Source organism: Ciona robusta, chromosome 10, assembly GCF_009617815.1.
Source record: "Ciona robusta chromosome 10, ASM961781v2".
Classification (NCBI taxonomy): domain Eukaryota; kingdom Metazoa; phylum Chordata; class Ascidiacea; order Phlebobranchia; family Cionidae; genus Ciona; species Ciona robusta.
In genome coordinates, this window is record NC_143244.1 from 3,288,500 (window position 1) to 3,306,563 (window position 18,064).

The 18,064-nt window shown below is 32.0% G+C and overlaps 1 protein-coding gene across 3 annotated transcripts; it reads left to right on the forward strand.

Moving 5' to 3' along the window:
• Nucleotides 1–1,470: 1,470 nt before the first annotated feature.
• On the forward strand, nucleotides 1,471–18,019 carry LOC149729594 (histone deacetylase 5-like). Of its 3 annotated transcripts, none has more exons than XM_089887364.1 (24): nucleotides 1,471–1,616; nucleotides 5,879–5,938; nucleotides 6,364–6,500; nucleotides 6,687–6,758; nucleotides 7,008–7,113; nucleotides 7,267–7,357; nucleotides 7,444–7,556; nucleotides 7,953–8,102; nucleotides 8,511–8,617; nucleotides 8,673–8,774; nucleotides 8,977–9,085; nucleotides 9,449–9,523; nucleotides 10,122–10,243; nucleotides 10,473–10,615; nucleotides 11,354–11,531; nucleotides 11,586–11,744; nucleotides 11,806–12,088; nucleotides 12,260–12,361; nucleotides 12,602–12,719; nucleotides 14,019–14,232; nucleotides 14,380–14,596; nucleotides 15,409–15,630; nucleotides 16,083–16,211; nucleotides 16,636–18,019. In XM_089887364.1, exons 1-24 carry the CDS (start codon nucleotides 1,601–1,603, stop codon nucleotides 16,893–16,895), a joined length of 3,285 nt encoding a protein of 1,094 aa, XP_089743490.1. In that variant the 5' UTR covers nucleotides 1,471–1,600; the 3' UTR covers nucleotides 16,896–18,019. The 3 variants fall into 3 exon arrangements, with proteins under 3 accessions (XP_089743490.1, XP_089743492.1, XP_089743491.1); XM_089887365.1 differs by lacking the exon at nucleotides 1,471–1,616 and adding an exon at nucleotides 5,179–5,442; XM_089887366.1 differs by having other exon boundaries at nucleotides 16,083–16,705.
• Nucleotides 18,020–18,064: the final 45 nt, after the last annotated feature.

An 18,064-nucleotide genomic window follows, 5' to 3' on the forward strand; every position in this document is an offset into this window, starting at 1 on the left:
CAGAAAGTGCTACCAAGTATGCAACAAACACAAGTTTAGTTCAACTAATAGTGTGCCCACAGCTGGCCACAGGTCATCACAGGTCACCAGATATATGGTTTTTCATTAAATAGCATTATCAACATTATTATTATTCAGTTAGCTTCTATCCAGGCACAGTTTATTAGAACAAGAGATCAAAGATCTAATGCATGAGCACGTTATAAACTAATTAGCATATTATTAATTAACCCTGAAACTTAAGACAAATAAGGATTGAAGGTTTGGTAAAAAATATGTGTAAATGCGCTTTGTACAACTCCTGTACCATGTGTTGACTTGTGAATTTGGATAAACTGTAATCATGCAGTAATTATAGGTAATGTTGGATTATTCATATTGTGGCGGCTGCATAATGATTTATTGCGAGCGGCACTCAATTACTCTAAAATGAAGTCTTAAAATTATAAATATATATATTTTATGATTTGATTTCAATCAAAAGATTAAAGAATAAATGCTAGAATTAAGAATTGAAACAAGTGCGAAAAAAAACTGTTCGACGAAAAAGAATCTATATAACCACTACCGTGCTCATTTACAGATTGATGATACTATATTGGTAAAATAATGTGTATGCCGCTGCCAGCATATCTATGGTATAGGCCTAGTTAGTTGGTGTAGTCTGAAAAAGTACAATAGGTTAGCCCTAGTTGTAAAAGACAACCCCTGTAACTGCCTAAAATACTTTTATTGCAAACAGCGTTTTAGTTTAAATGTGTGATGACTGATGATGTAGTTTATGTGACAGGTTAAGATGTGTTAAGTTAAATGTTGTTTTTATTATGTTGTCAAGTTGAATTTAAGTCGGTGTCATTCGGATTTTCAAAATCCTTTATCATTAGATTGAATTAAGTGCAATACCTCAGTTAGTTCTGGTACTTTATGTGGTATTAAATTTTTTTTTCAATTTAAAAACTGTAAAATGGTGAAATATATGAGTTTTTTAATTTAAAAAGTAAAAATGGTGAAATATAAGAAGATAGTAAACTAAAGCATTGCAACAAGAAAGTCAAAAATGCTTAATAGAAATTTTGTTTATGCGTAAAATTTAGGTTTCTGAGTAAACATATACTACTTAATGCATAAGTTGTATTATTGAGATGTGTATTATTGTTCCACAAATGGTTTTATTAGCCCCAAAGTAAGTGGAAAAACAGACATTTTTTGTAATAAAATTATAAACATTTATGGAAATTGTACAATCTTTTCTAGACATAGTAGGACTAGGAACATATTAGGATTTAAATACCTATATTATAACTTTGAATTGCCCAGCAATGTGATAATAAAAAAAATTATTAATAATGAAACGGTTGTGGACCATCCCAAAATATCAGCTTACATATTTCTGTAACACCATGTGTTTGAAACTGTAATCTAAAAATATGCTGTAACCATTTTAACTGACTTAAAAAATAGTGCAACATGTTCAAACATTTTATATTTTTTTGTAACAGATATTTTAAGATTGTAGTTTAGTTTTGATATCTTGTAATAGTCTGTAAGGAACCAATTGCAATGAAAAGTGATGACTAGAAGTCTACATTTAAGCTGAAAAATGGCCAAAAGAGAAGGTAAGAAATTTTCCAACATATTAACTTTAACTTAATATATTTTTTAAAGCCATCATTATTGGGTATGTACTGGCCACATTGTTTCATTTACGAAGAACAATTGTTCTTGTTATTTATCAATTATTCCTCACATGTTGAATATAAAATCCAATGTCATATAAAATCAAAATAATATAATTTATGAATTTTTAAATAAATGTTTATATTTAAAATTGCATAAATAGCGATTAAGTGTTATTGGTTTAATCAATTATAATAATTCCAAATGGGTCTTCAATATTAAACTTTTAACCCTTTGGATGCGCCCCTCACCAGATGGCGCCATGTCACCATCATACCACAAGTTACATAATTGTCAGTAGTGCAGTGATTTTTCAATGCAATTTGGTCTCATTTTAAAAAAAGGCTCAAACTGGTGTGCTGCACAGGTACTGAAAAATAAAGTTCTTAACAATTGACACTTTGCCCTATTTAAAAAGATGGTTCTCTCTAAATGCATACCTACTAATTTTGGGTATTTGTAATAACCTGGACTTGGTATTATAGATATATCTGAAAGATATGGGTAATATTATACCAATATTCTACAGTGGGTTTAGTGTTTCTGCGTTAGCCTATATAGTAAACTACCTGCATTGACGTTTTTCATTTGGCTGTCCTTGGCCATAAATAAACTAAAGAAATTATTCCATAAGTTTAAATGTCAAATGAATTCCAGTAAAATTGTTTATCAACAAAATCTTCCAAATTTCTAGTTTATCAACTTTTATGTATTAATTTCTTTATGAGGGTTGTTTTAGTGAAGTCTTAGTTTATAGCATAGATATTGCTATCAATTTGTTTTGAAACACATACCTAAATAGCTCGAAAATAGCAGTTGTTAACTTGTGGTGCCAAAAGCTATAACCACTTCTGGTGGTTTCAAGTAGTTGCTGATGCAAGCATTTGTAGAGCAGATAAATATATTTATATCACCGCCTAGTGTGGAACTGTTAGCTTTTACATTGATTTAAATTATAGAAGCACAGTTGCAAACTTGTAGTTATACTGCCTAACAACCTAAAGCAAGGAACAGTTTTAACCAAATAGAATTAAAGATTGAGCTATAATGTGTTGCATAAAACACATGCACGCCTGCTCAAAATCAATATAAATCAAAACAAAAAATCAATATGTAAATTATTGCCAAATTTTCATAATGAAAAATATTAGTATGAAATTTTTATCTAGATTTGTTTAGTTTTGTGTTTTCCAAGTGAAAATTTAATTCCAATTATGGTAATAAATAGTTATACAAATAGAAAAAATGCATCTTCTACAACCAGCCCATTTTTACTTTAATAGCTATTTATGGTATACTTACATTAATCATCTCATATATATATACCTTAAATGTATAAACTGTTGTTGTCAGAAATGTAAACCTATTAAATTCCCTCTCCGAAATTTGTTTGGTGTAATGACATTTTAGCATCAGATTAGGTCTTAAATTAAAGCATAAAAGGTTTAACCCAGTGAAATGTTGGTATACAAATTTAATTTGCCAGAAATACTTTATTTAATTTAACACTTTAGAATCTGTTAGTGTAATGAAGTATATTGCAGTTTGAGATTTTTCAAATTCAATAATTCTGCCATGTTGTTATATTATAGCTTATAGCCTGTATGTTAAAGTTGTGTTTATCAAGTTAATTTAATGTGTTTAGTTTTTTTAACTGTGTACAGTACTAACGTATGAATTGAATATGAAAAATAGTAAAATGGTTTACTGAAGTTCTTTACTGCCAAGCTCTGAATATTGCAAGCAGCAAGAAGCAACCACATTAGATAAACAACAGTCGCTTGGGAATTTCTCCATACTCTTAAAGCTTGTTTGATTAGAAGGAAAAAGAGGCCACATAATATAAATGTATATATATATATATATATATGTATATTTAATTTTTAATTATTACCTTTTTTGACTATTTTTCACAAATTTCCTCAGTATTGCCAAAAATTAATTTTAGTGCCAATCCTAAATGTAAATAAATACTGTAAAGAAAACTAATACAAACTTGTAAAAAGCATGGTTTCAGACTTGCAGATTTGTTTTTTTTTCATAAAAAAATGGCCTAAAATGCACTGTAAGTAGCCTATTAAAGTATATCAAAACAAATACATTTGGTGGAGTAGTAAAGTATATATATTTTAATTCTATTGCTTTAAATTTTCCCTTTATTTTAACGCATAGCCAATTATATATGTTTAGACAAGTCAGAATTGAAAAAGGATTCATTTTTTAAATAATGTTACACAACTTCTAAGTCTAAACTATTGTTGTATTGGAATATAAATATAAACTGCTCACTTGTGAAAAAAAATTACCTTACTAAAGTACAACAAGAAGGTTCATTCTCAAAACTAAGAACTGCAATATTTATTTTAAATATGTTTATACTTGATCCCAGGATTGTTTTAATATTGCCCATGTGTTGTAATGAGAAGCATAATGAGAATATATTTGTTCAGCAGTCAGCTACTTTACACTTAATAAATCTATGCTTTTGATGCCAATACAGTTTAAGCAAAAAATGGTATATAACTGACTGTATGTGTTTTTAAAGTCTAATAACATTGACTTGAATCAAAATTTCATTTATATTTCCTCTAAAAATTATACCAAGTAGAAGCAGCATTTGGTAGTACTGGACTACTGGTAATGGTATTACTTTTATGGGGTATTGGACTAACTTTCATTTAAATCCTAAGTTACATAGTGTGTTTAGCCATAGGGCATCACCTACATGGAATATAGAAAGGTATTACTGTAATTCATTGGAAAAACTTTGCTTTATGACTGTTGTATGTGTACTTTATTGATATTCAATGTGTTGAATAGCAGAATCAACAGTACAAAAATGGAATGGTGTATTCCTTTTTATAATAGATGGAGTTCTTATTTGTTGATCATTATTTTGAACTCATTAGTAACCTTTTAATTAGTTCATCATTAAAAAACATGTTGATTTTCAGGGTGTATTGTACAAGGCTACACGGTGCCATAAATCAATATACTATTTATATCATCAGTAAAATAGCAGTACCTTGGTGACATTTTGTTTGTTATATGACCTGTCTAAAGAAAACCACGTTTTCTAATAATATACTTTTCTTTCTGTTTAAGTTGACAAGTGATGTATGTTTTGTTTTTACATTAATTAACCTTCTTTCAGTTGTTTGTTTTAAAGTTTGTACCATGTTAAGCTAAATTCAGTATTTAAAGAAAAGTACATCTCTGTTTGGCAAGCAGTGTATAAATAGCAGCAATTGCTGATTACGCTATATGCGGGATCAAATCCAATTCTCTGTGCCACAGAAATGACTACTCATCCAAAGCAAGACAGCGCATAAAAGAAAGGTCTGCTCCCGCTTGCGTTGCCCCGAGCCCGTCGGCTATTTATAGCCACCGTTTGACGTCACTAGCTTGTTATTTCGGCTTGACTTATGAGCCCAATTCTCTCGCTTGTTCGGCGTGACGTAATACGGAGAAAAAGTCACCGCTGTTGATTTCTGAGACGGAAAATGTTTATATGCTTTTGGCTTCAGCAATGTTGGCGCTTATCTGAACAAGTGCGATCATTTGCAATTATTCGCAGTCTGCATTCAGTATTAGTAGTTTTGTAATATTATGTTTAGTAGCGCCGATGCATAAAGTGACACGAAGTGTAACAGGAATTTAACTTTTAGTCTTACGTGACTTATTATTGTATAGTGGCATACAAGAAACTGTTGATTTGTCAGCCATAGTTATGCATAAGTAGGCACAACGTTGATTTGTACACAGGTATGCCGATTGTAATGCGTTTTCTTAGAGCAGGCAATGCATAATATAGTGCCAGTTTTACGCATCGGCACATCGTAAATTTCTTTTAAACAAAAGGCCTATTTACGGCGGATTTAACTGTGTTGCCTCTATGACTTTGTTTTTATAGCATATCTCTACAGTTAGACCTTTATAGCACATATCTATGCTAGACCCTTGGCATATAGACTAGAAACTAGAACAACATCATACTCAAACACAAAAGTAGTAACTTGGTTGTACATTTTTTTGGTGAACATTATATTATATATATATATATATTAATGAACAATGTTTAGTCATTAAAGTTATGCGGCCCAATTAACTTATATCTGTGCTATATAGCAGTTGCATAGTTTAAATCTTATTATTTGTGAATGTTAACTAATGGAATTCCTAATTTATTTGTTTATTTTAGAGGGAAATGATGAACTTCGAACTGTAACAAATGGGCTTGGACCTCAAGATACAAATGAAAGTATGCTAAAGTTTTGTATGTTTCCATGTACTTCTAGGGTGCAGTCTTTAATATACATTTGAAAGAAACAGATATGGATGGCGGTTGTATGAAGGGTTGCCAAGTTATTGTACAATGACATGACATAACTGTGATATTATGGTACAATGACATGTATGAAAAGCAAACTTATTTTTGGATATTTTTAGTTTAAAGCTACTTTATTAAACTGAATTATTTTGACTGACTGTAAAAACATGAATACGAGGTGTCCCTATCTGATCCCAAACAATGTTTCTGCAACAATACACATATGCTTATTGACATTGCATATAAAACATAAAACCCACACAATGTTCTTTAATTAGGGATAGGCAACAGGTCCCATATTACCTGTTTCACCCCTCCATAATTAACATAATTATAAAGGTAAATTGTTAACCTAGATGAACACAGAATGGCTGTAGACCCTGCAGTTTCAGCACTGACTCCAAATTTTCTTGCTGCTGTTTATGGCATGGGAGAACGGCAGTATCAGGAAAAATTGAAAAGAATGAGGCATCAGCATGAAATTGAAAATCAGGTATATATACTTCTACATATTGATACAACATTTTCAAAGTTATTTAAGAAACTGTATAGCCTAGTATGTTAATATATTATAAACAGTATATGGGATGATTGTGTTTTCTATTTATTTAGTTGTATTTAAAATAATTTTGTTACATAATTTGGAATTTTACATTTAAACATAATATGTTTGTTTCAGCTGTTAATGGCGCAGTTCAACTACCAAACAAGCAATTTGCAACATCAACATCAATTGCAACAACACTTGAATGTGATTTATTGTTCTATATTAGGATAGTGTTGTTTGTTAAATATTGCAATGCAAAATTTGTAGATTACGAATGAAATAACTTAGATTAAAAAAAACATCATAAATAGTGTTTTGTATATACCGTAGTGCAATATTAGCTATTGTAAGTTCATATACATTGCATTCTTTTCATGATATAAAGTAGATAATGTTATTTTTGTATGGGAATTTCTGTTTGTTCAAAGGTTAAGTATTGTGTTTTATTTATAGCATGTTATCTCGAAGCAAAGGGAACGTGTTGCTGAACAGATGGCAGCACTTGACCAAAGAAGTGAACTGATTAATTCTGTTCGGAACAAAGAGAAAAACAGAGAAAGTAAATTAGCATTAAACATTAACATATACTGAAAAAAATTTGTAGCAAAAAGTTTCTTAATTTCGCATACAATAGTAGTTTTTATCTAACTCTTATGGTTTACTTTCATTGGAACTCTGAATTATTTTTCAACAGAACTTTTTCCACAAACAGGTGCTGTTGCATCAAATGCTGTCAAGCAGCATCTACAAAAGTTTGTAAAATGCCGACAAAAATTCAAAGATTCACACCCTAGTATGGAGAGGTAACCCAACATCTTAATTTTATATTATTGCACATTAGTCCTGGTGGCAATTACTTGGCTTGTTTTACTTACGTTCTTACACATAGGTCTCCATTGCAATGGACACCATCTTTGGAAGGAAAAAATGGAGGTCATGAAGTACCAGCACATTATTCCTCATTATTACACACACAATATGACTTTCCACTAAGGAAAACAGGTACAAGTTTCTACATTTGTAGAAGTTTAGTTCAATCTAGTTTGTTGTGTTAGACATTCAGTTTATACTTCAAATCAAAAAAAAAAGTTTATGCCGATAAAAGCATAACCATTTCGTTAAAGTTGTTAAAGTATTATTAGTTTTTATTTGAAAAATAAACCGATAATTGCACTACTGTATAGTTTTTTTTTAAAACATGTTTGTAAGGTATTAAATTGTGTATGCTGGGTATTCATGGGTAGGAAGATTTTTTTTTGGGGGGGGGGGGGTTTAGGGCAAGTTTCTTATGATGTACAACCTACATATATGGGTCGTGTTATTCTAGAGTTTGATTAAAAATTGTATTTATAATGTAAGAATCTTTTAAACAAAAAAAATGTAAACTTGCATCTTAAGCTTCGGAACCAAACCTCAAGTTGAAGTCGCGTTTAAAACAGAAGTTGTTGGAGGACAGAGTTGAAAGGTCGTCACCACTCATGCCACGTCGCGGAGATATTAAGGCAGATCTTGCAAATCGAATCAAGAAAAAAATAAATATAGAAAATGGTAACGCGTTTCATCTATATAAGTGAGCATCATAAACTTATTGTGCTGGTGACTGTTAAAAAACACAGGGTAACAGACAAATTTAAGTTTGCGGTAAATTTAACTTTGCAGTAAATTCTGCATTAGCTGCTTCTTAAACCATCACCAGTTCCTTAAATGCCAATAGTCAGAAGTTCAGAACTCTAAATTTACTTTTAGAAAAAAATATACTTTAATATGACCGCCCCATATGTTCTTCGGCTTTGCTGTTTTAAGATGAAATTGTTAAATTGTAACCTTAACTTTGAACCAGCATGGTATGCTTTATATGCTTACTATTTGCAGCAATAAAAATTAAATTTTAAAACAAATTTATTTTTTACAAGTAATTTACTCTATAACATATTTCCTAACTAATAATTTTCTTAGTTAACGAACAAAGAAATTCACACAACAGCGCTCCAAACTCTGGACCAAGTTCCCCTCCTAATTCATCAAATGACATCAAACAATCAACACCACACATGCAAACAGAGGTACCATATATTCAACCCATTTATGAAATCATTTTTATAATTTTACAATCAACAGACTGATTATTATGAAGAATCAAATTCATCTGGAAACCATGACCTTTATTCGTCGCCCTCTCTTCCAAATATTTCTATTGGACTTCCAAATAAAAAATCAACTGTAAGTTCCTGAGCTCTAATTATTGCAACAGTAAACATAACAATTTCATTTATTTGGCTTCTGATTTCATGCATTGCCATTTGATTTAGTTTGATTGCCTCAAAATTTTTACAAAATACATGGCTGTTATTGCAAAGGTTAAGCATTAATTGTATTTTATGTATATTTTGTAATAACATATCGTAATCTATCATTTGAACAGGATCGTAGCATGCTTGTTGTGTCAGAGGAGTTAAGCAAGCGAGGAACCCAAGGATCCTCACTTTCCGATCCGATGATTCAAAGTGATAAACCATTATTTCAGAGCCATGGTAATAATTGGCAGTTTAACCCATATTAATATCCTTATTATAAAGTGTCTTAATTATTCAGGTCATTGAGGCATCATCTATGTAAATGTTTTTAGTAGTTAATATGAAATCTATAAACATAAATATCAGATAGAACTGTTGCTGCCATAATAAACAAAACTTTTCTAATTTATGTATTTATGCACCAACATTTTACTGATTGATTTATGTCACTTTTAACTTATTATCACCCAAAGCTCAAACTGCAAGTCACACTGTAACAAAGTCACTTCCAGAAGACCCATATTGCGTGTACATTAGGCTTTTGAGGTGTTTCATCACTTTTTTTAAGTTTTAATGTTAATTCTCTAAAATAAATCACAGCAAAGCTACATGAGATTGATCTAACACAAGCAGTGCAAGCTAACCTGCTGCCTCCACATAAGACAGTGCTACATGGTACGTATCATTTGTGTAGTATGAAGATTGAATACTAGTTTCCTAATGTTTTAAACCCTTTTTTTGCCTTTAAAAAGATTATTATGTTTAAATTTTGACCTATGAACTTTAATTTTCTGGTGTTCTAAAAAAATTCAAGATTTAATTTATTAGCTGAAAATATAAAGTATTTTGCTTCTTCCATATTCATTAGGATAGGTTTTTGGAAATCATATTTGACAAATAGATCACACACACTTTTTTTTATTTTCCACTCTTGGTTAATAACCAATGGGTTGTATAACCAGGTATGCATCATACAGAATTTCAAATAGTAACAATTTCATAAAAATAATGATGTATAAAAAAAACCTTTGTGTTTTGGTGGTTTACCTAAATTGCTTCATAATATTGTTGTAAGAGTTTCCCTTTGGATGTTTTTCTATGATATACTAGAATACCATATTATTCTGTAGTGTGCATCCTTGTATTCCATTCAAGCATTCACAAAACCAATCTTTTCTGCGCTAAATTCTATTTTTCAAAAGAAAAATGTTTTTCACAGCAAACACATTTTTATGATACACCACAACTAAATTTGAAAGTTTTATTTTCACAGCCCAAGCATCCACCCCACCAGGACCAATACGTCACTCACAAACCACACGTCAACATAAAGCGTTGAGTCGGACACAATCAGCACCTACTGCTGCATCGCAGTTGCAACTACATATTTTACAGGTTTAAAAAAATCTGCATACAAAAGTATTTTTCATACTAAATAATCAAACAAACTGTTTATTATATTTGTTGGTCTGTCGCAAAAAAACATTGGGGTATTTGCGTGTTTAATGTATGATTTCATAATTGTTTGATGTTGATAGCAGTCTTGTCACCCAAGACATAGGAAAATGTTTAATCCACATATATATACATGGTTCAACACAGTAATTATATTTTTCATTTAAAGCGACGTCAAAAAATGCTACAGCAGCAGCAGAAGAAAGGTTTAATGCACGGTGTGGCTGAGGTTGATTCACATTCTTATTCAATCCTCCCCACCCACCTTGAAACAGAGGATGGGGAACAATGGGTGAAACGGAATCAATACAGGTAGGCCATGTTATTAGACATTCAAATTATTGTGTTTAATAACTATTTTTGTGTATGTTAACCTATAAATTTGTTTTTATCAAACAGTTGTTTTTGTTTGATTTTTCAATTTTGATGATAACTAACAATTTATATGGCCGAGGGCCAGAGTTGGTCCTTGCTCCTTATATATTACCTAAAACTCAGACTACTACCATGTATGTAACTTTGTGAAAGATTGTTTTTCGGTTTGACTGACAATTTAGAGAACCCATACAGGAACATTGGGTTAGAGCAAAAGTGTGTTGACCAATAACACATACCCCTAAAGTCACTTGTCAGTTTCCAACATAGAACTCTGTATCTATTGGCTTTTCAAGCAGCCAAACACTAAACCATCATGTCAAAGTGTTTTAAACTTAACTTAAATTGGTTGTATGGAAAGCCATGCTTTTACTTGAATATTCTAAAAGTTAATTTAAAAAAAAAAAGTTAATAAAGTTAATTCTGACATTTATCACACTTGCTGATTACTAATCAATCTTATACAACTATGTGACTTAAATCCAACAGAAAACCTTTTTTACCACTTATGCCTGAACTATCTTAATATAATTAACTGTTTTAGTTAAATATTATGCTTAAAGGTGAGCCTATTATTTTAGGCCTGTTCTTAACCTTATAAAGTATGTGCACATTCATTAGAGCTGTGCTCTCCTTTCTCCTTTTGCATTCTCACCACTTGTTTTATCCATACAGTCATGCGCAGTCAACACCAAACCAACCTTTCATTCCAAGTAACAAGATTGCTTCTACCCAAGCACAATTGGTAGCAAGCAAACCTGAAATCCCAGATTCAATGCTACCTATGTTTATCAACAAACATTCTGGTAGATTTGGGTTTCTTACTTGTCCAGCAGTTGCACGAGTTGCCATAGTAAGTGTTTATAAATTGAATAATTGTAGCTCATTTTACAATAAACCAACACAGGAGGAAGGTGGAATCGCCGGTACGCGACATCTGCCACCACAATCCACCATACCCATTCACAGCCAACCATCATCACTTAGTGATCAGAATAAACCACGTCTTCTGCGAACACAGAGTTCACCAGCAACATCATTTATTAAGAAGTTACCTCATTTTAAGGTATTTTGAATTAGGTTTATTTTTCATCTTATTAATTGGCTAACAAATACTTTATTAACAGAAATACAGATACACCACGGGCATAGCTTATAGTCCAGTGATGTTAAAGCACGGATGTGCCTGTCGTGACGACCACACAGAACACGCAGGTCGACTGCGTGCAATTTGGGAGCGACTAACAAAATCGAAGCTGGTTAACGACCCAAGTTGTGGTGGTACATCAGGAAAATCTTCGTGTGAATTACTGGAAGCAAGGAAAGCGACCACGGATGAGTTACAACTGGTGCATACACAGGAACATACATTGCGATATGGGACAACTTCACTTGCGAGGAAAGAACTAGGTATGATGTGTTTTGTTATGTAGTATAATATACCATTACAATAAACATAGTTTGAACTATTGTTGATTAGCTTTCCTTATTCAAGAGAAAAACATAAGAATTACTGAATTCGTTACTATTTTCAAACAAACACTTTTAATAGTTTGTGAAATGTTTTATTTTTGTGCCAAGAATTGACAAGCAAGTTCATAGTTCTCCCATGTGGTGGTGTAGGCGTGGATAATGGAATTGACATCGATACTGTGTGGAATGAACTTGATACCATCAATGCAGGTTTGTCCATTATGCATGTCCCACTGGTTGTATGTATATTATTATTTATTATCTTCCTTTTTTGGTAATGGTATGAAAAAAAAATTGTAAAACTTTAAAACTTTTTTTTAATTGCTGGTTATTTATATGTTGATCAATTGTTTATAGGCATTTTTATTAGTCATTATTAACTTCATTCAAATTATTCGTACTGTTATCAGTTGCATTGTATATTGTATAATGGTGATTTACTTTAACCAGCACGAATGGCTGTTGGTTGTACGGTAGACATCACATTAGAAGTTGCACAGAATCGATTGAAGAATGGATTTGCTCTCGTTCGACCACCAGGACATCATGCTCAGAAAGATCTTGCAATGTAAGTATAATAAAGGGGCATACAAATCAAATATCAAAATTTGCGTATTGATAGAAATGCTCAAATGTGATGTAAAGATACCACCAAAGTTTCAAACAACAAAACAGCTTCTGAAAAAAATGAAAACTAGGATCGTTAATACGTATAAATTTACTTAATTAGAAACAAAATGATATAAGTGGCAGCTGATAAACAAGAAGTATTTATAAGACATCATTATAGATCTCAAGGTTTATTTATAAGAGATAATCTACCCACTGGTGGAAATAGAGGCTTTAAAGGAAGAGTTTTGCAGAATTTGTTTTGGCTTTGAAATTTCCTTTCACTACTACCACACACCTGCAATAGCAACAATAATATATGCTACGAGTAATAAAGTCACTCTTTATGTAAGCTTTATTTAGACAGTACAATGCATGGAGTTTCAAATGTGTCACTTAACTTTGACTGTTTGTAGTTTTTAAACTACTAAAAATATTCAAAAGCTTCTTCTGAAGAAAATGTAAAGTATAAACTTTATTCTGTTTCACTTTTCTATTTTCCTTTTTTAACAAGTAGGTGTTTCTGTTAAAACTTGAGTTTGAAAAAGTGCTGAGTCAGCATAATCTCTGGTATGTAGCTTGGTTTCATCAAAAATTAAAACAGGAAGTCATATGTATTTGATAATTTTTGTTATGTTTTTACAAAGAAGGAGCTTTTGTTATAGCAAATCCGATTTTTTTAAATTTTATTTGGTAGTTTAAAACTATACACAGTCAAAGTTGAGTGACGCTTTTTCTTATGGGAAATTTCACGCATTTTCGCAAGGCTAAATTTTTTACTCCAGCATTGTGCTGTCTAAATAAAGCTTACATAAAGAGTGACTTTATTACTCGTAGCATATATTATTGTTGCTATTGCAGGTGTGTGGTAGTAGTGAAAGGAAACTTCAAAGCCAAAATAAATCCCGCAAATTAGAACCCTCCCTTTAAACTTTAAAGCCTCTATTTCCACCAGTGGGTAGATTTATCTCTTATAAATAAACCTTGAGATGTGGAATATATAACGATGTCTTATAATTCTTGTTTATAAGCAGCCACTTATATCATTTTGTTTCTAATTTAGTGAATTTGTATGTAATAGCTGCGTCAGTTTTTCTGTACTTATTTTATCTTCAGTTAACACACTATTGGACAAAGTTTATTTAAAAATAGCTGTTCTGTCAAATATATTTTGCGCAACAATTAAATCCCTATTTTTCACCTGCAGCACAATATGTGATGTTGCACTTAAAAAAACATTTTAACTTATTTCATGCAGGGCTTTCTGTTACTTTAACTCAGTAGCAGTGGCTGCAAGGAAATTACAACATGAATGTCCAGATACAGTGAGACGTGTGCTTATAGTGGATTGGGATGTACATCATTGTAATGGAACTCAGAATATTTTCTTTGATGATCCATCAGTGCTTGTTATATCCATACATAGATATGATTCTGGGAACTTTTTTCCTGGAACTGGAGCCATTAATGAGGTGATTATAACATAAGTTTGTATTTCCTTTTTTGGTATGTTTGCATAGAAAATATGTAGCTTCATTGCAAGCTTGTATGACTACTACAATATTAGTAATATTAAATCTTACAAAAATTTAATTGAAGAAATTTATTTTGTACTTCAGTGTGGGCGTGGAGGAGGGCTTGGGTATAATGTGAACATAGGGTTCAGTGGTGGGCTTGATCCTCCCATGGAAGATGCCGATTACTTGGCTGTTTTTCGCACAATTGTTCTTCCCATTGCCCGTCAGTTTGATCCTCACTTTGTCCTCGTGTCGTGCGGGTTCTCGGCAGCCAACGGACATCCTTCAACACTAGGTGGCTACAAGCTGACCCCCAATTGTAAGTTTTACTGTTTGTAAATATATATATTATTTATTATCTTATTTTTTTAGTAATTCAGTCGAAAAATAGTTTAATATACAACTGTTGGTTGATAATAATGTTGATCAATTGTTTTTCCTTGTATAGCTGGTCAAAGCAAAGTTTTATTATGACTGATTCCAATATTCAACTGAATACGAGTATTCGGTGACGTCATTTAAATCTTGTTCACCTTGGTGATACAACAATGTTTTAAGATGAATAATTACTACTTTTCTACCGACGCTGTTGCTCAAGTTGCAAAATTAATTACATATCTGACCCTTCTTAGGCAACTAAGTGGTGAAAGGTGGCGAGTCGCTTTCAGCCACAGCAGAATAAACATTAGTAAAGTGCATCCATGTATTAACAACTACATTTATTTTTATGATGATGATCAAGTATATTACACATTTCATGTCTGCAGGTTTTGTTAATTGACTGAATATGTAAAAATCCAATATTCAGACCCAGATTCAGTGCGTTAAAGTTCTGTTAACATTCTTACACCAAACTTCATATACAAACGTATAAACGAAAACCACTGTATTCCGAAATCACCTAAATTTACCTAATTATTTTATAGAAGGTTGTTTTGATTCTCAGTGCCAGCGAAAAACAAAAGTTGTAAACATACAAAAGTTATAAAGCCGTGATAACTTGTCCATTACCAATTGAAAAGTTTAATTATTATGAAGTAACACAGCATATAATATGAACATAGCATATAATATGAACATATATCTAATATATAGCTATATGGATAATATATACGCTTAATTGATCTACAGGTTATGGGTTGCTGACAAGATTATTATCTGAGGTAGCAGGTGGGAAGATAGTGTTGGTGTTGGAGGGGGGGTTTGAACTTGAACCCTTGTGTGATTGCACGGAAGCTTGTGTTCGAACATTGCTTGGCAACCATGAGTATTCTAATTTATCCATGGAAAGCATGGAGAGAAGGCCATCTAAAAATGCAATTGATACCATTAAAAATGTCATCACTATACAAGGTATGGTCATTATCTTACAAATAGTGTATTTAAACTTTATTATGGTCGTTTTATGTAGTTAATAGTTATGCATCATTCATCCTATTGTTAAGTAATTGTTTATCTAAGATGCATTTTCGCATTCAATAGATTGTTAAATTGCTTTAGTTTTTGTAGGAAATCAAGTCAATCTCAATTAATGTACAGAGTTATTGTTTATTCTAATATGCTTATTGCTGACTTGCTGTGTACATGAAGTTATCATCGAATTGTATCATACATATGTTCATTATTGTATTGAAAATAATCAGTTAATATGATACTGGTGTTCAAGTTTCACCAAAACGTTTAGTGACCTGTGTCACAACCACCAGACCGCATATTACCTACAACTGCTGTTAACATAAGGACTTAAAATTTAAAATTTTTAAATGTTTTTTCCACGTTATAATTTTATGAAATCCATATGTTAGAAAAACACTGGAACGGATTAGATTTATCATCTGTTGATATGAGTCATCTCGAGTGGTTGAGAGTTTCAAGAGAAAATGAAACTTGTGTTGCTATGGCTTCACTTAGTGTGGAAAATAAATCTGGAAACGGTAAGCAATTTTTAATTTAAACAGTTTTCAGTTGGTAATAAATAACTACTTTGCATTGTGATAATTAGTAAAATATTGTCACTGCTTTTCAACATAGGTTGCAAGTCAATAGTGTATTGCCCTATGATATGATATGGTTGCTTACTATAGTGGTTTTGAAAGCCTTTTGTCTGTGGAAAGCTTACAAATTCTGTAAAACATAGTTTTAGAAATTAGTTGGCCAAACCTTTGCTTGCAGTGGTGCAGGCAGGGGGGCGCGTCCCCCCCCTTTTAAACCCCCCAAAAAATAATAGTTAAAAAATAATTGAAAAAAAAATCTTGAAATTTTTTTTTAAAACATCCCCGCCCATATTTTTTTCTGGCTGCGCCACTGTTCGCATGTGTTATGAAAGATTTTAAAAATATTTTACTTTCCCGATTTTAGAACCCAACACTATATCAGAACCCGAAGCACACCAACAACCTGTGGATTTGTCAAATAACAAATCTACTTATCAGCAACCTCATCAGTCCGCTGATGTCTATTTTGATGAAAACTGTGGTGGATCCATGAGTGCAGATTCCTCACCATTAGATGTGGTTGGTTTGTCCACACCTTCATCACCTGCAACTAAACAATCAGATACCATGGATACAATGAACCAAACATCTACGACCGAGTCTCAACCCATGGCTGGTGTATGACTATTTAATGGATAGACATGAAAGAATGAAACTTCAAGCGAATCTTGGAACGAGCGTTTGTTGTTTACAATCTCATTCGTCACGCTTTATGTGCAATCTGTTCGCATGTCACTATTCGAAATGAAGTTGCAATGCTTAATCAACATTGAAAAAAAGTGATGGTGATCATTATTCATGGTAGGATTACTGAAGAGTGGACACACTGTGTAAAGAGAGTATCTGATTCAACATCTATTGTCACATAGATGCGCTATATGTGTCAAATCATGATTGTACAGCAGACCTCAATTTGTAGTGTCCACGATGACTGAATATCCTCTCACCCCACACTCTATTGGTACGGTGCTGGGAAACAGATGTAATTTTAGCAAACCAGATGTAGTACTCCAACCCATCATTAGTGCTGCCAGGATATTCAAACTTGCTGTAATATTGCACATATTTCATGCTTTGAAGACTTTTTCTGCATCTTTTTACCCGGTCATCACAAGGCAAGTTTCAGCTTTTTATTTTTTATACTTGCTCGGCAAAATGTTTTAAATCCTGTGCCACTTTTTGGCAAACTATTTCTCGCTGCTTAGTATTAAAAATGTGTTACGTGTATTTACGTAGGAATCGCTTCATTCTTATCATGGTTGCCAACATTATTAAGCTGCCCAACTTGCAGCTTTTCGTATTTACTTTGGAGTAAGTATTTTTCTACTACGAAAATTATTACAGTACATACATCTGAACAATGCTTTAACAACAAACACATCTAATTTCTATCATTAAGTTTTTAATACTGGTTTAAACTGGTTCGAAATCCATTCGATTCAACATAATATTACTGTTTAATTGGATCCTCTAATCATAACAAAATTTAAAATATAGTAGCAAATTAATTGTCTATTTGTTTGAACTGCACAAAGAAGCTTTGAACACATCATTCCATCACATTCCTTGTTTACATAATTTAATTTTGACTGTTCCATTTTCTTGATCATTGTTGCATAAGATTTTTATTAAGTGACCCTGTGCTGTGTATATATCCATATATATGATGTCCTGAAAAGCGCCCCTGCTGGTTACATCCGTTAAAAACTGTTTATGACGAATAAACGAAAAAGATTTTTGATACACAATACGTGGCTTCTTGAATTTCGGAGGCTTGTGCTGCGACAGTTATA

Bases quoted from the DNA above. Each gene is read 5' to 3' on its own strand.
- LOC149729594 (XM_089887364.1), top strand. The intron at 7,557-7,952 runs GTACAAGTTTCT...TTGCATCTTAAG, and splicing joins CTTTCCACTAAGGAAAACAG to CTTCGGAACCAAACCTCAAG. The intron at 16,212-16,635 runs GTAAGCAATTTT...TCCCGATTTTAG, and splicing joins GGAAAATAAATCTGGAAACG to AACCCAACACTATATCAGAA.